The sequence below is a fragment of the Filicampus tigris genome, chromosome 10, assembly GCF_054856515.1.
Source record: "Filicampus tigris isolate MCC_2025a chromosome 10, RoL_Ftig_1.0, whole genome shotgun sequence".
Taxonomy (NCBI): domain Eukaryota; kingdom Metazoa; phylum Chordata; class Actinopteri; order Syngnathiformes; family Syngnathidae; genus Filicampus; species Filicampus tigris.
Window position 1 is genome coordinate 17163344 of NC_141226.1, and position 19157 is coordinate 17182500.

The 19157-nt window shown below is 41.3% G+C and overlaps 2 protein-coding genes across 7 annotated transcripts in view; both read right to left on the bottom strand.

Annotated features, from left to right (window-relative positions):
* LOC147141084 (adenylate cyclase type 1-like) overlaps positions 1–5340 on the bottom strand; it is a 42563-nt gene extending 37223 nt beyond the window's left edge. Inside the window, exon 1 of one of the 2 annotated variants that reach the window (XM_086043316.1) lies at positions 4493–5340. In XM_086043316.1, coding sequence (XP_085899442.1) covers positions 4493–5098 — 606 coding nt within the window. In that variant the 5' untranslated portion in view covers positions 5099–5340. The remainder of the gene's footprint in view (positions 1–4492) is intronic. The other variant, XM_086043317.1, reaches the window with a different exon arrangement.
* Positions 5341–14645: 9305 nt separating this feature from the next.
* Positions 14646–19157, bottom strand: part of LOC147141085 (NAD-dependent protein deacylase sirtuin-5, mitochondrial-like) — a 5987-nt gene continuing 1475 nt past the window's right edge. For 4 of the 5 annotated variants that reach the window (XM_086043803.1, XM_086043806.1, XM_086043805.1 and 1 more), the window contains 8 exons: positions 18829–18933; positions 18417–18568; positions 17984–18209; positions 17733–17820; positions 17599–17652; positions 16277–16400; positions 15656–15771; positions 14646–15584 (listed from right to left, as the gene is read on the bottom strand). In XM_086043803.1, the coding sequence (XP_085899929.1) occupies positions 15512–15584; positions 15656–15771; positions 16277–16400; positions 17599–17652; positions 17733–17820; positions 17984–18209; positions 18417–18568; positions 18829–18928 (933 nt within the window). In that variant the 5' untranslated portion in view covers positions 18929–18933 and the 3' untranslated portion in view covers positions 14646–15511. The remainder of the gene's footprint in view (positions 15585–15655; positions 15772–16276; positions 16401–17598; positions 17653–17732; positions 17821–17983; positions 18210–18416; positions 18569–18828; positions 18934–19157) is intronic. The other variant, XM_086043807.1, reaches the window with a different exon arrangement.

The window sequence follows — 19157 nt, forward strand, 5'->3', positions numbered from 1 at the left end:
TATATATATATATATATATATATATATATATATATATATATATATATATATATATACTGTATATAGATAGATAGATAGATAGATAGATAGATAGATAGATAGATAGATAGATAGATAGATGGACTACTTAGATGCAGCCAGCAGAGGTGCTGTTGACACAGCAACACGACGTCAACTATGGAAAGTTGAACGACGGCAACTATTCTGGGCAGCATTAATCTGCTTAATACAACACTTGAATGGAAAGAGGAGTTCAAAACCTTCGGATGGATTGTCCTCGCCATTAAAATCCCAACTAGTCTGCTGTCTAAAACAAAAGGGGCAACACACGTAGGCTATGGAAAGTTGAGCTTTCACACCATGCTCATTTCTCCGGGCAGTATTAATCGATTGTGACACTTGCATGGAAACAGGAGTTCAGAACATTCACACATATGACCCCATCTTCTTAAAAAAAAACAAAAAACATCCATCCATTTTTTTAAAATAGTTTTTATCATGATTAGATCCATAGGTGATCTGTAGCCTATCCCAACAATAGTCAACATTTTGTGAAATGCTCATTCATTTTTTTTTTTAACTGTGTAGTAGTGGAAGTAGTAGTAATAGTAGAAGCTCGTCTTACTGTTAGCTAGTAAGTGCATTGTGGTCATCTCATCAGCCCTACAATAGAGAGCGTCCCTTTTGAGGAACTCCTACTGTAACCGTTTTTTCTGACAGCAAAGGACACAGAGCAGGATTTGCAGGCTGGTTCAGCACCAAGGACAACTCCTTGTAGCCCATTCAGCAGTAATGGCACAGAAAATACACTTTTTGTGCAGTCTCTTCCTTGCAAAATACAGCGAAACGACAAGCCAGGGAGGGATTTGACAAAAACAGTGAACTTCAGCAGACCCGAGCTACTGGTGAGGCATACAAATAAGAGTGGTGGGGAGGGAGAAACCGTGTGACTGTTACCCTGGGGGATATGAATCAGCCCCAGATGAGGTGGCTGGAAATGAAGGAGTGGAGCGACATCCTGCCAGCAGCAGAAGTAGGGCAAGTCTGAACACCACGCGCCACATTTTCTTAACCATTAAACTCAAGGAGCGTTTAAAGCTACAATATAACTCCCGCTTTTTTTGACACCGTAATGCTCACCTCTCAAAAGTACTCACACAATCCACCCGTTTTTAGCCATCTCTGGCAGACCTGTTTTCTGAAGCTGAGCCGTGAGCAGTTGTGATGTCATTTTCAGTCGACAGAAATGACAAAATGGCCGCCCCCTGAGACGGCTAAGACGGGTGGATTTTGCTGCTTAACTCATATTCCACAAACGCAATATTAATCAGAATGCCGTGTTTCAACTAGTGGGCCTGCTGGGTACATATTCTTGGAAAAAAATGTTTTGGGGTTGATTTCCCCTCTTTAAGTAGAAGCACGTGTGTAAAATGAACGAAGACACGTAAAAGTAGATGTGCTGATTTCACTGCTTTGCTTGAGTAAAAGTTAAAAAAAAATGAAAAAATTGAAATGTATACATTTACATTTGCTCTGTTTTCGAATGTATGGAATACCAGGAAGTTATTAGCGTTGACTTGGTTCCTTATATACCTAGTGCTGCACTCTAACAACAGTTGGGTCAAAAATAACCCAAATTGAGTCAAAACGGGACTGACTCTGCTTTATTTAGAGTTATTTATTTATTTCTATTTATTTCCAATTTCTTGGTTTGTCCAAAACAATCCATTTTGGGGGGATTGTTTTGTGGGTTATTCATTTCATCCAACGTATCGAATTAAGTGAATAACCCAAATGTTGTATTGTTCCCTTTTTGACCCAATTTTGGTTACTCTGACCCAACTGTTTTTAGAGTGTGGTTTAGCACTTTCACACAATTTGGGTTATTTTTGACCCAGCAGTTTTAAGAGTGATAATGTCAAGTACAATAACAAATTAGTTGTACTTTGTTACTTCCCACCCATGCTTTCGTGTGAGCAAAGCAGTCACATCGGTCAATCAGACAGAGAGAGTGGAACATCGCTGCCTGGGCACCCGGTTACCATGTGTGCATCTCGGAGGAGTGGGGGGGGGGGTTAAATTGAGATTTGATCAGTTCATCACGCGCTCGGCCGATGACAGCATATTTGCTGAGGAGATTGTTTCCCCTCCTCCCCGTCGGTGCGGCCGACGAGACGCCTCGGCAGCTGTGTGAAGGACAGTGTTGGCCGCAGATAGATAGAGAGGGCGAGCTAATTCATTAAGCTTGGAGATGAGCCCCGTGGCATGACCCCCGAATACACGGACCACACCTGCACCAACCCCAGTTGGCCTGAAATAGCAATAGCAACTCTATGTCTCATTTTTTTTATGTATTGTAATAACACTTTAATATTGTCTTGGCCTAATATCTTCTTTTAGTGTCGTGCGGTTATAGTTTCATCAATATTTGGAGTAATAGAACTATGACACACATGTACAGTGATAAGATAAGAATCACACATACACAAATCAATGACCTAAAAATTGCACATTCCTCAACGAAATAAAAGGGCATGGCCGCACATACCACCGCCGTAAAATCACCCATGATAAAGTGCCTAAAAACTGTTCTTGCCAAAAAATATGTTTGAAGAGAATGTACAATAAGAGACATTATTGCTTGAATTTCTCTTAGCCTTGTGCAAAGACGACTCGACACCTCCAATGCACACATTAAGATAAATGCGATGCCACCGAAGGCAAAAGCTTTCCAAAGCAATCAAAGGAGAGAAAAAGCAGCTCAATCACTTTCGCAACGGGGGGGATTTTGAGCCAGGAAAGGGCAAACTGGTGCCATTCAAGAAGTGTAGGGAAGTGACTTCATGCACTGTGCTTATTGTCAAGGTCTTTATCAAGACGGTCTTGTGGTGACGCGTGCAGTTGTGGGTTTCAACCTGGATCAGTACACCCCAAGTCAGGAAGGAACCGGGCTCCGTAAATGTGTACAATGGATAGACCGATTTTCAGTTGGGCCGATTATCAGCGCCGATATTCTGCATTTTGATGCAAAATCGGCTTCGGCCTTTTTTTAAAGTCTGATGGCCAATAAGAGTTTCAGTTTCAATTGGATTAACACCAGGGTAGTATTTATTTTAAAATTTTGGTTAATATTATAACAGGCGCTGCTGAGCACGGAAACTCTTTGCGCTGTTTTTGTCTGAACTTAAAACAAAGCTATGTGAAAGTTTAACGTTTCAGTTATTGTATTTGGATATTTTGCAAAACTTTATTTACTGTAGAAAACTGGAGGGAGCTATTTATTTGTTGAAAGTTTTCATTTAACTCTCTAAGACACGCTGTTCAACCTGGGAGCTCCCTGCACATTTTGTTATGATTTCCATTCATTATCATTCAAACACATCTACTGTCTTCAGATAAGGCATTCAAACATTCAAAGTGTTGGAGTTGTTTTTTATGCCAATATTTTCCCTTTTACCACAAACGAATATCGGCTCCAAATGTTGGTTATCCATCGGTATTGATATCGGCCTGGGTTCCAAAAATATCGGTCTCTATACATGCAATGAATAGTGACCCATTTACATTTACATTTTATTTATTTTTTTCAAATACAGGGATTACTGATATTGGTTAACACCGCCTGGTATGATGGAAGATTGCCCAAACCAATAATAAAAAAAATTTAAAAAAACAGCAGAAGGCGCAAGCCAAGATGAGAGAAATGGGAAGGGTAATTTCAAATGCAAGGAAGGTCATTTCCTTCAAAAAAAAAAAGAAGGCGATCCACAGTAGTACATGCAGGACAAAGCTGTCAAGGCGCCACACGCGAGTATGACAGTGAGGCATGAGGTAAGGCCTCCCCACACGGCTAGTACAGACGCCTGAAAGGAGAGGGCAGTGGGCCGCACCAGGCAACCTGCGGCTGGGAGTTTTCCTTCCCAGCCATGGCACGCGCCCAGACCCTTGCCACTCCCAAGTGAACTCAGCCATCATATCGTGTGTCAGTGTACTTTTGTGGGTTTGTACATTTGAATGTAGCTGTAGTGTCTGTGCGTCTGTGTGTTTTTGTTTGTTTATATACAAGTGTGAGTTTACGCGCGTGTGTGTGTTTTGTTTTCGTGTACACACATACACGTGTACGTGAATGAGAGTGTACGCGTACGTGAGTGTAGCGTGTGCACACGCGCGTGTGACACTCGCACAGTGAGTGTAAGTGAACGTCCGTACGTGTGCCCATGTGAGCGACAGTTTCTTGCATGTGTTTGTATGTTTTTGTTTTGTTAACGTGTAGGGGTGTACGTGAGCGTGTGCATGTATACACGAGTGTATGTTTGTATGCGTGCGCACATACGTGTCCTGTATTTGTGTACGCATGCATGTGTTTTTTGTGAATGTTCGTGGGTGCACGCGCGTATACGTGTACGCGTTCTGCACGTAAGCCTATGCAAGTGCAAGTGTGAGCTTGTGCACGCGAGTGTGCGCGCGCGCGCGTTCGTATACGTGTACTCACCGTCCTCCACAGTTTCTGCGTCCTGACAGAGGTGGCGGTCACAATGAGGTGCGACACGGACACCATGAGCCCGAAGAGCACGGCCAACAGGGTCCGGACGGGCAGCAGCGCGTAGGCGACGAAGGTGACCAGGACCAGTTGCCACACGCCCTGGTCGGGCGAAGTCTGCGGCTCCGAGCCCGCAGCGCCCAGCGAGAAGGGACAGCAGAGGAAGGCGAAGGTAAAGCCGAAGAGCAGGCTCAGGTTGACGATCTGCTGCAACTGGGTCACCTGCAGATACTTGACGTTGGTGACGATGAAGAGCGACGTGAAGACGACGCAGTGCACCGGGTGCGAGCCCTTGGAGATGGTGAGGTGGCCGGGGCCGCCCAGGAGCTCCGCGCCGGCCAGCGCCGACGACATGACGATGAGCACGGCGAGCGCCTTGAGCGTGGACGTCTGTTCCAGCTTTAGGTTGTAGTTTTGGAACAGAGACTCCAGCTCCTTGCAGTCGAACTCGTCTTCGCATGCGATGCTGCTCACGGGGAAGCCCGGCGGACACGGGCTCCTCTTCCGCCGGCTTCGGACTTTCTCAAACGGCGCTTCCTCCATGTCGGTGCCATTCATAAACTGAAGATGTAGTCTGCCTTTTTTTTTTTTTTTTTTTTTTTTTTAAAGAGGGTGTGAGGGGGCAGAGAGCACTTTAACCACAACGAGGCACTAGGAGCTTCATCTCTTTAAACCAAGAAAAAATGTACAAAAAAATATACATATGAAGACGGAGCGACGTCCACTCGCAACTTAACAGCTCTTCGCGGGGCTCAGGCTCAGCCAGGATCACGCGTGCGCAGTGCGAGGCCGACGTTAAGTCTCAAGACGATAATAATGGAACTGTCCACACACATACATACACACGCATACACACACACACACACACACACACACGCAGCGGCCCCTTTGTCTCACTCCCTTGTCTGCCACCTACACGCATTTTCCGTCATTAAAACAGTCGCATTTGCTCAACATGATCGCTTCCTGCTCGCATCCATCACGTATGAATAAAATGTGGACCAAGAAAAGTCTATTGGGATCAAACAGCCACCAATTCTCCATTTGGGACCCTGAGCAAAATTGGATTCTGTGGACCTTTATTTCTGTCAATAATATTGATTATTGATCAGTTATTAAGATCGGAATACAAAAAAAGTTGACTGTCAATTTACACAATATTCCAAATGATAAAACATTAAAGAGGAAAGCCCACTAGTTGAATTAAAGCATTCTGATAAATATTGCCTTTGTGGAATAAGAGTTAATCAATGGGTGGCCATTTTGTCACTTCTGTCGACTGAAAATGACATCATAACTACTCAGGGCTCAGGTAACGACCAATCACAACTGACCTGTTTTCTGAAGCTGAGCCATGGTTGCTCGTTACATGAGCCCTGAGTAGTTGTGATGTCATTTTCAGTCGAAAGAAATGACAAAATGGCCGCCCCCTGAGATGGCTAAAAACGAGTGGATTTTGCTGCTTAACTCATATTCCACAAACGCAATATTAATCAGTTTCAATAGTGGGCCTGCTTGGAACATATTCTTGAAAAAAATATGTTTGGGTTGATTTCCCTCTTAAGTGTAATATTGAACATCATCATGCACCATGCCTATATTTTTACCATTAAAGAGTCATCTATAGTTTAGAATTTTTGGTTCAAAGGAAAAAAAATATCATGTCAATGTCAATGAAACGCCCCTTGAGGAATTACTTTGCATAATAAATTTAAAAAAATGATGCAACAAGAGCAGTAGGGTTGATTCACACAACACTGCAAGTCATACGGAACTACAGTTTAACAAAACAAAAACAAAAAGTAACCCAATGCAACCCAAATGGTTCTTATAGGCTTGTATATCGTTATAGCACAACCACTTTTGGGTACTATTTAGCACCAGAATGAGTACTCAATGAGTGCTATACCCAAAAGAACTATCCAAAAGTGCTTACCGTAAACAGCAGTTCACTGACCTCAGAGGAATTGTTATAAAAAAGAGTCAAAAACATTTAAGAAATGGGCATGATATATACAGTGTAAAAAAAATACAGATATGTTCCAAAGTGTCAGGCAAGAGCAGCACTTTTGAGGCCTACTACCCCAGTGACAAGCCCCTCGTACCTCTAGTAGGAGTAAATAGTTTTCTTTTAGAGCATAAATAAGGAACAGCATGCATGCATCTATGAAAATAAATCATTTCTACGTTGGCACCACCACCACCATCGGCTCTCGTTTCATTCATTACCACAGGAAGATTAGTCATCATGCAGTCACAGACCAGACTGACGGAGGAACAAAGTTGACAGATGGACGGTCCATGCACAAGTCCAGCCAGGCAGGCCACAAGGACACTCGTGCCTCTGTTGCCACCCCCCCACCACCTACCCCATCATTGTCTTCCCCACTTTTCCTCTCGCAGGGGTCCAAATCTGCTGAGAACACATAGAAGAGAAACAGACAATCAAAAAGCAGACAAGATCTAAAAAATTAATCTAAAAATAGTGTGCAATGTCAAATGCCGTTGAGTTGTGGTTTTCTCCTACCAGAACCTTTACCTGGAGGAACTGCTGGTGAACCTTCATGTGTGTTTGCACAGCGCAACTATTGATTAAATTAAGTTTATTAAGAGGGGGTAATTTATCGGGTCAAGATAAGACCCTGCAATGGGGGGTGTATTTTTGAGAGGTAGGGCTGAACATTTCTGATTGAAACTAAAGTTTGAATAAGAACCAAAGTTTGTGCCACAGCCACAGCTACAGAAACAACTATATTGGAAATAAGGAGAGTTACAAAGAAGCTACAACATTAAGTCATGATATTACAAGAATAACATTGTCAAGAAAAAAAAAGTGTTTACTTTCAGGCCTTTGAGGTGGCTGCGTTACATAAGTGGGAGGATTTTAAAAGTCATTTGTTTAAATGTTGCTCCATTCCCCAAAATATACAACTTTTTACCTTTAAAAAAAAATCCCGCAAAACATCCAACTTTATTTTTAACATATTTTTTTTCAGCGAGGCCAAAGTATACTGTATAACTGAACACGTATCTTAAATTGAAGCTAGTGGTTGACGTCTTTGTGTTATGAATTATTTTTGTAATCCATTTCAAAACTAAAACAAGCTGCAGGTACTGATGGTGTGATACGACTGCACATCCAAAATATTTATGCATCTTTAAAAAAAAATCCATTGCATATTCCATTTTAAAGATAGATGTGGCACCCTCTGCTAAGTTATGAATGTGACCCTTGAGTGACTTTTAAGGTAAACTATTCATAAGCGCCAAAACAAATGTGACAGAGCAGACAAAAGCAAATGTATGTGATGTTCTTATCTTAAAATCCGCAGGATATAAAAATACAAAAGTAGAAGGTAGATTATTGTGATGGCATAGCAAATGTCAGACAGTGGTCACGTTTCAGAACATTTTCCCACTCGAGATCAGGTATAGGTGGAGTAACTGGATGTTACTGAAAGTTAGGTAACTTATTAACTTTACACTTTTCCATAAAACATCCCCTCCCAATAAGAATCCCCTTCCCCTCAAATACTCAAAATTTGACTTTAGCTTTAAATGGAACATTTTACGTAAAATTGACTTTTTGATGACTTAATTCAATAATTGGGTCTCTCCTGGAGTACCTGCCCACTTTTTAAGTGCAAAATTAAACAACGACCAAGATTTTGCTATCTGCCTATTTCAGAAAATTTGGTTGCGAGGAAGCCCTTCTGCCCCTCACTGGAGGACTAATTTAACCGATAAACCCCCCTCACCATGAGTTTCTCTGTGCATGACATAATCAGCTCGGCTAGACAAAAATCCAGAGACACATTCAAGCACCTGCTGGGTTACACTGTATGAAAAACTAACCCTACAGAAACAAATCCAAAAGATGCAAATTAGCATTAGCTAACAGGTTTAGCATCATGGGCACTTGCTGCTCCCCCCATCTTCGGGCTCTGCTCTCACAATTTGGAGCTTGGTCATGAAGGTAACAAAAGCATGTCACAGACATGTAGGCTTAATCAAGACACCTGTGAGATGTTTTGAGGTGTAACGAAAAATCTCATAACCCCTCGAGTGATTGACGCCCTGCCTAAAAACGTACCACAAGATTGTGGCAAAACACTACTTTTGTATTAAGACTAAATGAAGGTCTTCCCATCACTTCATAATAAGTCCTTGGCACAATGACTTTTATGTCAGACAGGGCTTTGTCTGAGCAGCGATACAGCGAATAGGTGAGTTTTCCAGAGAATAACAAAGGAACTAATTTCAAAAATAAAAATGTGATGATTTGTAAATCAAAAATATGCTAGGCAACACTGGAAAACGTAGCTGTTGTATAACTTTTTATCCCTTCTTATGGTCTATTTTGCTTCCCTTCAAGGGACAGCATGGTGAACTGAAAACACGTTTGCCACTGCCATTTACAAAGCGCTATGCTAATGGTGAGGTTTTGACAGGGACACCGATGTCATCCGCCACAAAGGTGATATGCAAATACGACAAAACCGCGTTATTTTTAGCCGCTTGACTGCCGCCTGATTAATCTCGCATTGGTTTTGTGTCATCATTGCCTCATCAGTGTTTTGATATTCCCTCGTGCAGGAGGAGTTGCACAAAAAAAATCTCAACAATGAGGAACGCTGTGTTTTTGTTTCGTTTTCGCCATTACATAAGACACCCGGCTCTGTCTTTGATGCAAATGTCACAGCGCGTTGAACATGTGACATTCATGTGGACATTCATGTGGCGTGTGCTTGTGCTTGATTGACAGGCGGCTCCCAATGTGCCAGTGCGAAGGTGAGCACGTGGGAGTCATGGGTAGGGGGGAGTTAGGCGAGCCCGTGAATGACACCAAAAAGTGTTATTCAGTGCACTTTGGCTGGCCTCAGGTGTAAGTGCACGCTCGCATTCCTCCTCGTATCCCTCGTGGGAACAAAAGACGGGGCCCTGTGGGAGTTTGACGCCTTCAAGCGCCACACCAAGGGCACCGGGCAAGGAGACACTCGTTTTCTCATCTTCGCTTCCTCTTTCTTTCACTTCCTACCTTTCATCACACTAAATTCCTCCCCTCAGACTGAAAGGCACCAAAGCAGCAACCCGCTATCTGAAATGATGACGCGTCTGACATATTTACATTGCAAAGTCGGCATTTGAACGACACCCTGATGATTCAACGGCTCGCCGGTGGCAATTAAAACCTCTTCCGACACGTGTCGCTTTATGCTGCAAGAGGATCTTACAGTGGTCACCTGTGATGCCGGTAAGGCGGTAAGTAGTGCGTTCCTTTTCTGAGTGAAGTAATCTGACTACAGTTACTATGCAAGAACACAATCCATCACTGCATAGAAATGAATAATGATGACAAGCAGTTCACAAAAAAATTATATCATGTGTCATGTGTCACAAAATAAAGGGTGACCCAAAAAAAAAAAACAGGCCCAGAAAGAAGATTTGGATATTTGAAATGGATTTCTGAAGAACAAAAGTAATTACTATAATGTTTAAATGTGATGTTCTAAATACAATGAGCTAGTTATACCTCAAGTTGCAATTTATTCCGTGAAAAATGATGTCTATTGAAAGTTGGGGCCCTTTTTTTTTTTTTGAGTCACCCTGTATCACCCTGACTAAATATTCTATGGTGTTGGGAGTGTCAAGAGTATTTTTTTCCATCCCTGAACTTCTCGGAAAACGGTTAGGGACGATGAAAAGTTAAACCTGTTCAGTATTTGACGATGGAAAATCCTTACGCGAGTGGTCAACACATTGTAGTTGTCAGATAGGCTAAAAGTCAGCTTAGCAACTAACTACTACATTTCTCCTTCTTTGCTTTGTGGTACCTTGCTGCCTTTTACAGGTGAGTCTCGGTGCTACACCAAACTTCTGATTTGGGGACGAAAATCACAATTTCACGAGTGAAGGCATGGTGACTGTGTTGGTTATCTTAGCTAAACTGCACACTCTAAGAACAGTCACAACACACAACGACTTTTCCTCTCATCATGTGGGGCCTCTGACATTTTAAAAATCGGTTGCGATCTTAAAAGTCAGTGTTTACCCGTTCATTGAACCGACATGATTAGACACTGGAAGCAGATGATCATAATCAATGTGGTCCAGGAGAGATGAATTGTGCACGTGTGGAATCGTGTGTGCGCGTCTATGTGTGTCCACGCCCAGGCGTCCCGCGCCCTGAAAATTGCAGACACTTTGGATCAACACCAGCAAATGAAACAGCTGCCAGAAAAGACCCTGAGAGGAAACATCGGCACACTGCGAATGAGCTGGTGTCATTCTTAATTAAAATGTGCTAGGAAGGAAGTCGCCACTTAATGTAGCTTGCTGCTACTGCTGATAAGGTGTGGATAGTCTGTGCAGGTTTATACATGTTAGTGCTTGTAATATGGTGAAACATTTAAAGCAGAGAGGAACCGCTGCATTTAAATTCCTCTGAAGTCCCCCCCCCCGCTCCCCAAAATATAGGTGAATCCGGAAAATGTTTCTGAAAAATATGCCCGCGGACCATATATGGCCTGCGATAGCATTCGACCCTTGCCCACAATAAAATTCTAAACAGAAATTAAAATCTTTAAAAAAATACCCCAAAATAGTCTTACTGTAGTAACGCAGGTCAACAGCAAATTTTAATTCAGAGATGTCTTTATGTGTCCCTAAAGTTTTTGATGCTGATTTCAAAAATCTTTTTTTTCCTCCAGCACATCAGGTTTTTGAGATCTTTTCATTTTAAAAAAAATTTGACCGACAAAAGCTTGCACAATGCAGATTTTAACATGGGTTTATGGCTGGGAAAAAAAGTTGCCAAACTTGGTTGTGCCGCGACCCATTTTTGTTGTCGAGTAATTGATGGAATAATAATTGACAGGATAATCGATTCTAAAAAAGATTCATATTTGACAGTCTTGCATGCACATTTATAGCTATGACATTTATTAAAAAAAATAACCACCTGTTGCTGAACCTAACCCTTAATTCATAAATCTTACTACATATATTAGTAAGCTAATTTCAGCAAGGTAAGAACAAGGGTGTATAAAGTATGCTTGATCCTTGGGGCTAATTTATGAAAAGCATGACATGCACCTGGGAATTCTTTCAATTATGAAAAATAAGCATATGGTACTTTAAGCGTGAAACAGAAAGACTCCATTTGTCACATCTGAAAGCAAAAAACACAATTACAGAAAAAAAGCCGGGGAAGACAACAATCCACATGTTACCGTTAGAATGCCGGCATCGGTTCGTGTGGCTTCAACCTGCATTACCTGCGAAAGCCGCGATTCAGACATAATTCATCTCTTGATAGACTACTTGACAGTTCACGGGCGGGCAAGGCAAGGTCACGCCGGCCGCTTGCGCGCCGCTTTAAAAGGCTGGCCAAACAAGATGGAATGCCGTCTGAGGCTCACATAAGTCCTGCTGGAAATGTGCTTTCAAGTGGATGACATCACATAACACATCATTCTAAGATAGACCGTGCTTGCTAAACACCTGCACAAGAGTTGTGCCAAATATCTGTCTTGAAAAAGAAGAGAAAAAGAAGCATGGTTGTAAATTGGAAATGTCTGCCCATCTGACACTTTATAAGTGTAGTTGGTGACTTGACAACCCTTCAGCAACCTCAAATTTCATTGATATGGAAGTATTCGTTTCATATGTTTATTATTGTGGTTGTAGTTTGTAGGGGGTGAATGATTGCTATCCTTCTGACAGCGGTAAACTTCTCTATACAATGTTACACAAAGGCAAGATGTGTCAAATTGAACTTTTAATGGCTTATATATGCAAATAGATGAGTCTCAAGAATGCCTGGCCCCCATCGAATTTAAAATAAAATAAAAAAAAACAAGCAAATATTTTCTTACCAGCATAACTATAAAAGGTAAGCAGAGCTGCATTCAGTTTTGTTTGATGCACATATTAGCATTAACTAACAGTGTTCGCTTCTGATGAGCAGCGCAACTGCTTGGTGAAATTGTCAACACAGCGACGGGGGGTATTTGTGTTTGGTGTCCATATGCCACATACACACAGTGTAGTGAAATAATTGCTGCCTCCATAAATTAAAAAAAAAAAAAAATGCTCATGCATTTGTGATCGCTTTTGACAAAGCGCATGGGAACTGTTTTAAATTGTGAAGAGATGCTTGACTATTCTCTTTAAAAATATATATTGTCTGTACACGACAATTTGTGCCTGGAACTGATTCATTTATGTCATATGATTTGTTTTTTCAAGTTAGAACAACTTGGAAGTCAACCAGCTTCACGGAAACGCATTGAGTTCCACCGTTTAGAAGAACGGAATTCCAATTGACACAAATAAGCGCCAACAAACAGGCCTTGGAGGGCCTGTGACTGTGTTCCATGTGCTGCTCTCATACTGGAGACAAATACTTCTCTGGCCAGTGATCAATAACCAAGAGAAAGTGGCCGCTAGCCTTGATCCTAATTAGTGGCGAGCTAGAACAGATTAGCCTGCACCTGGGCCCCACATTTTAGCTGCGCTGAAACAACAACAACTCCCACCCTATCAGCACCGCGTGGGAGACGGTGGGCGAGGGATGCACACCCATATTTGGACAATAAAAAAATTGTTTAAAAAAAAAAAAACAGCCAAAATGCTCTGTCTTTGTTGGTGTCACTGAACTCAAGGAGGGTAAAAACAAAGATTTCATCAAAGAGGTACCAAAATAATAATAAGGGGAGGGGGAGTGGGATTAGCTGTAAGGATTTGTCATGGCAGTCGAGTCGTTTAACACACACACGTGCACACAGTTCAGGGAAAGGTTAGCGAGATGACTCTGTGAGAAGATATCACTTTGTGTGAGTGCGCGTGCGTGATCTGTGGGATTCTTCACCCGTCTCCCTCTCAGTGTTGTTCTTGTGATGTGCTATAAATAGAAGATACCTGCAATGGGTTTACAGCTTACACATCGTGTGGTTATTTTTAATGGTCTTGTTATGAAGAACCACACGCTATGGTGCTCATATTGTTGCTGTTATGTTCAAAACACTTATCTTCATTTTCTTATTTTTACGTGAATGGTGTTTCTGCGTTACAGACATCGCATTGTGAACATTTAAAAGTGTTCCGAAATTGGACATAAGTGTTTTTCACAGGACAGCGACGATATACTGTATTGTGTTGTGTTTTATTGTTGTTTTGAAAGGTACTATAAAGCTCAGTGTGGACCGAAAATAGTCCATCACCTGGTGGATGGAACTGTAATTCTCAAATTTTCCCACTTTCCCAGTGGTGCAGTTATCACTTTAAATGTGCCTTTATTTCAATAACTGGAACATATAAATAGTAGGATTCGCCTCATTAAAGGCTTATTCTTTGAATACTGTACTAAACATTTTTATTTTGCTCATCTAAATTTTTATTATGATACTGGCAAAAAGGTTTTAAAATGCCAAATTAAATGTTTAAATATATGCTATTAGCTTTGTAAAGAATACACTAACACTCAAGTTTGGGGTCTTATTTTTTTCTACTCAAAGAAATACAACTTAAATGGAGATAAATTAATCAGGAATACAAAATAAAGGACAATTCTAAGTGACCCCCAAACTGTACACAATTGTGTGTTTTCATAGAAAATATGAAATTGTCATTGTGACCCCAAATTTTTTTGAAGTGCTGTTCATACAATGTAAATCCACACACAGTTCACAGTTCTTCTCGTTAGTGGCGTAACAGACCACAAAATGTGACTTGCATGTTTTACTGCGCCAAGACACTATAGTGCTGCTAAGGGGCATTTTTTGGCATGTTTGTAGCCATGTTCATTGGTGCTGTCTGAACCGAAATAAATATGCATTATATGTCAAATTAAAATACTTTAAGACGAGTAAATGGGTCATTAGTTATCGGGTAGCCGATTGTCTGACTAAAAAGTGTTGGGTTTTTTTGCGGCACGTTACAACGTTTATCTTTGTCTGGTGTCATGTTCATTCGTTTATTGAGGCATCGTTTACAAAAATGTTCCTCGTCATGCGTGATGTCTCTTACAGTATTTCAGCTAAGATGTTAAAAATGTACCTCACTTTGGAGAAATGAAAGAGGATAACAATGCAAGACCAGCAAGTGCATATTAAATCTTTTAATAACTTTCTGAATAATGGCATTGGCTGACTGATTAAACATGATAAGCAAGTGTGCATTATCATTTTAGAAACCGACGATTTCACCGTCAGCTACCCTGTTAGTAAGAAAGCACTGAATGAAACACAAAAAAATATTGAGCCACACTGATGTCAGCGAGCCTGAGAATAAACGTCTATAACGTGAGCTATCATTGCTCTGTAAAGATTAAAGCAAATATTTGGTCGCGGCAAGAAATATTCTCTTGCACCAACAACTCCTCGTTACATTCAACCCACCGCCTCATATCAGACTATAAAACGCTCAACTAACACAGTGGATCCTCCAAAGCCCAGTGCCCCCCAAAATAAAGCAGCAGTACCTATATAACACCTCGGAGCAACAACAACGCTCTGCAAACACCTCCTTGATCCCTCTACAATTTGTCTCCATTATTTTAACTTCATGAGCCAGTAGTTAACTTTTCGTTCCACATGTATGACAGTTAGGAAGGTTACTTAAAACATTGCGTTGTCAGAATGCTCGATGGTAGTGAGAGTTTTGAGTCTACAATGAATCGTGTCGCATCAGGTTATTTCCAAAAAGGGCAATTGGCGGCTCCACTGTACAGTATATTGTAGACAAAGTAAGCAATAGCTGTAAACGCAAACAATTGCATGTGTAACACTCCCTCTCCTTAATCATTAATCTATCTGCATAGTTATAAAATATCAAATTTCCACGTATTGAGCGATATATTCAAGTATTGACAGATCTGCAGAGCTACATTCTATGCACCCAAGCCATCAGAATTGCTTGTAAGGCAAACACTTGGAATACAAAATAACAACAACCCTCTTTGATCCCGCTTTAGACCACCTCCGACTCGTGGGGCGCCAAGGCTTCGGGTAGTGTGGTTCCACACGGACCCTGGAAGTGGTACCTGCGCCAAACAATAAACTAAGCTGACACAAGGACCAACGGTGTTGAAGCTATTGTTTTATTGCTACTTACGTGAAGTACTCAGACTTTGGTGTTGCTCGTAGGTTAAATTCCGCCACCGGGATGCCCCTGGACGCCACCTGGGGGCCGAACATAGCTGCCGGGTAGACGATTGACGACGTACCGACCTTGAGGGGAACAACAGCCAGCAGTTAAACAGCTGAGATGTACTACACAACACAGTTTAACATATTTTTTCTCATATAATGGCAGAGGCCAGCATGGGCTGGCTACTTGGTACTGGGCCGCAGATACATTTATTTAAAAAAAAAAAATTAATGTAGAGCAATTTCTTTTGAAAATTGCACACAAAATCTCTAAAATATTCATTTTTATGCTAGGTCTGATGTGTGTGCAAAGTTGCATGAGTTTTCGCCCAGGTTTATACCCTCAAAAACAGCATAATTTTTCTTAGTAAACAGCACATCACCGCGGCAAACGCATACAACGAAATAAAAAGCTTTCAACAACTTTTCATTTTAACATCTTTAGATAAATTTGAAAACACACCGCGCCTTTCGGCACTTAATCGTTTTTCTTCAATTACAACATTTTATGATCGTGACAAACCAAAATCAAAACCACAATAAAATTTCGATTAACTGACAACAAGACAACATGCACACTACTTACCACCAGACAAAGATCACAGATTTCCAGCTCTTTCTCCACCTTGGTCAGGAGATGAGAGTCCAGCGTCTCCCCGAAAAACACGACGTTCGGCCTCAGCAGACCGTTGCAATCGCTTTCGGAACACCTTGTTTAAAGCACAGTAAAGTTTTGGGTGATTAAATTTGTTCAACACAAGATCCTATATGACCGGAAACGAAAAACACCAAAAAAACTCATGAAATCACATAGCTCCAGATTGTTATCAGGCCTCTTCCAAACACTGACTGTGATGTAAAATATGCTACATTAGAAGTTTGTCCTCCTTTAAATAAAATATAGTAGGCAGCAGCCAGGTGATGCAAGGTTTTTGTCATTTCTATCAATGGTGGAAATAGTCAGCCTAGGCCAACTAAACGCTATGGAACGTTTAAAATGTGTTATCACTGTCCGGTGTTAATGTATATGGAGTTACATGGTTGTTTTCTGAATTCTGTCTATGTAAACACAGCCATACCAGTTATGCGTCACTTATTACGTCACATTGTACATGGCGATGGTCATTTGGAACGAGAGGGGGAATCCAGCCTTAGAGCACCACTGCCCTCTAGTGCTTAACTTGAGTAAGTAGGGAGTTGAGTGCTCAAGACGCATAGTATATATGCTGATAAAAAAACAAAATACAATATTTGCATTTATATTGTGTCATTCGACAACCTAATGCATTCGAATACATGAACTGTATTATGAAAACAACAACATAACTTTACATTGACACTGTTAGTGAGGTGATAATTTAACATTATTTTGGTTGTAGTGTTCTATGGTTTACTTATCTTCACCTTTCCTACGAGTGGTAAAATATTACATCATCTCTCTGAATGATACAGTGCTGTTCTGTTATTGCGCAAGAGTGAACGTGGCACATGTTTACATTATTGAATTATCCAAGTCGACCTATCTAATAAAATGTCAGATATTGTGTGTGTTAGCATATTGAAATTTAGTAGAAACATAAGTATTTTATACTATACAATAAACACAGTACAAAGGTAGCACCGTGACAAGATTTCCCCAAAATGACAGTCTGTCAAAATGGCCACTTCAACCTGAGTACAATGCACCAAGAAGTTTGAAAATCGGCATAAAGGAGAATTTAAATGGTTGTGTTGGAAAAAAATGGCCTTTTTGAGGATTTTTTTTGTGTGATATTGCATTTAGAAAATCTGGGCAAAAAAAACACCTTCAAATTAGAGTAAAAGGGCATAAATTAATTACCGGTATTTCTCAGCATTCGCCTTGGCCCTTGTAATACTAGCATATACTAAACCAGATTCAAGTCCCACCTTGGCAGTTTATCCACTGGAATATTAGCATCGGCCACATTCGGATCCGGTGAACTAAATAAGAAAAAGAAGTGTAAAAATGTAAAACCTAAGCGGTTTAGGTTTCATGATTTTCTGACAATTGTGCGTCGTACCCCTTGTTCTTGAGTGCCGCACATATGGGGCTACGCTTGTTGACATCCACATCGCCACAACTCAGACAACGCGTCTCCGTCAGGCTGCCTGCAGTTGGACACAGTGGGATGAAGTATATACTTAGTGATCACGTAAATTGATCTGCTTTGCTGACAACACAACTAATATTGTTGAGATTTGAAGCTTCGACCCGCATTTTGACAACAACAACAACCTGAACTCTGTTTTTCAGTCCAGCGTGGCCACCCACCGTGAATCCTAAGCACATGTTTGGACCCGGCCTGCTGGTGCAGGTCGTCGATGCACTGCGTAATGACCACCACTTCACGGCCCTGCTTTTTCAGCCGGGCCTCGCACTCCGCTATGGCCAGGTGCGCTGCGTTGGGCTTCTTGCTCAACGCAACCTCTCGCCTGTGATGGTAGAACTCCCAGACACGTGACGGGTAGCGGGAGAAGGCCTCTGGGGAAGCCAGGTCCTGTCAAATCCCAGGGATAGATTGCAGTGGTTTAAATCAAGTTTTGCATCAATGGAAATGAAGGGGGAAGGCAGCGCAACGTAAATCACATTAAATATGCAACAAACAACCCTTGTAACTTTGCTGTCTGTCCTTCCCGAAACAAATATAAAAAAAAGTTGTAAAGCTATATCTGCCATAAAAAAAAAAAGAAAAAAAATCACACACTTGGGACTGCCATTTCCTCCATTTCTCATGTTCGCCCCGGAATGTTGGAACTCCGCTCTCAGCGCTCACACCGGCCCCGGTGATGATTGCTATGTGCTGAGCTTTGGAAAAGACCTTTCGGAATTCAGACATGTCTGGAAAACAAGCAAACACTAACAAAATGTATTATTTGATGGGATATTTGAAAAATAAAATTGTGCATTACAGTTGTAGGATGGAATTTTACTACCACTCTAAATTAGTCGCTTGAATAACAGTACTATTACATGATGTCAGACAATCCGCTGAAGTTCAAACTCTGGCTGAGTTGTTGGTGATGATATACTTATTTCAGCCAATACAATTAACAACATTGCATAACTTTTATGGTATGCTTTTTTTATGCAATATTTCTGATTCATCGGGATACTACCTGAGCTGGAGCTTGCCTTGTCCGCCAAAGGTCCACTGGCCGCATGACTAGAACACAAGCGGAGGCCGAGTGACACAATAGCTCGACGTTGAAGCAGCATTGTCACTGAAATAGAGGTTAAAAAGAAAATGTTAACTCATACTACATGATGTGAATGCAGAAAAGGTGAAGCTGAACTGAAATGCTGCGGAATTAAAGGTGGAATGATATCTGGATTTTTTGGGGGTATGTGACACCTTTTAGAATGTGGAAAACATTTTGGAGTTGCAATGTTTGAATGACAAGAAATATTGCAGGAGGTGAGAATAATATAAAATAAGTCCTAATGC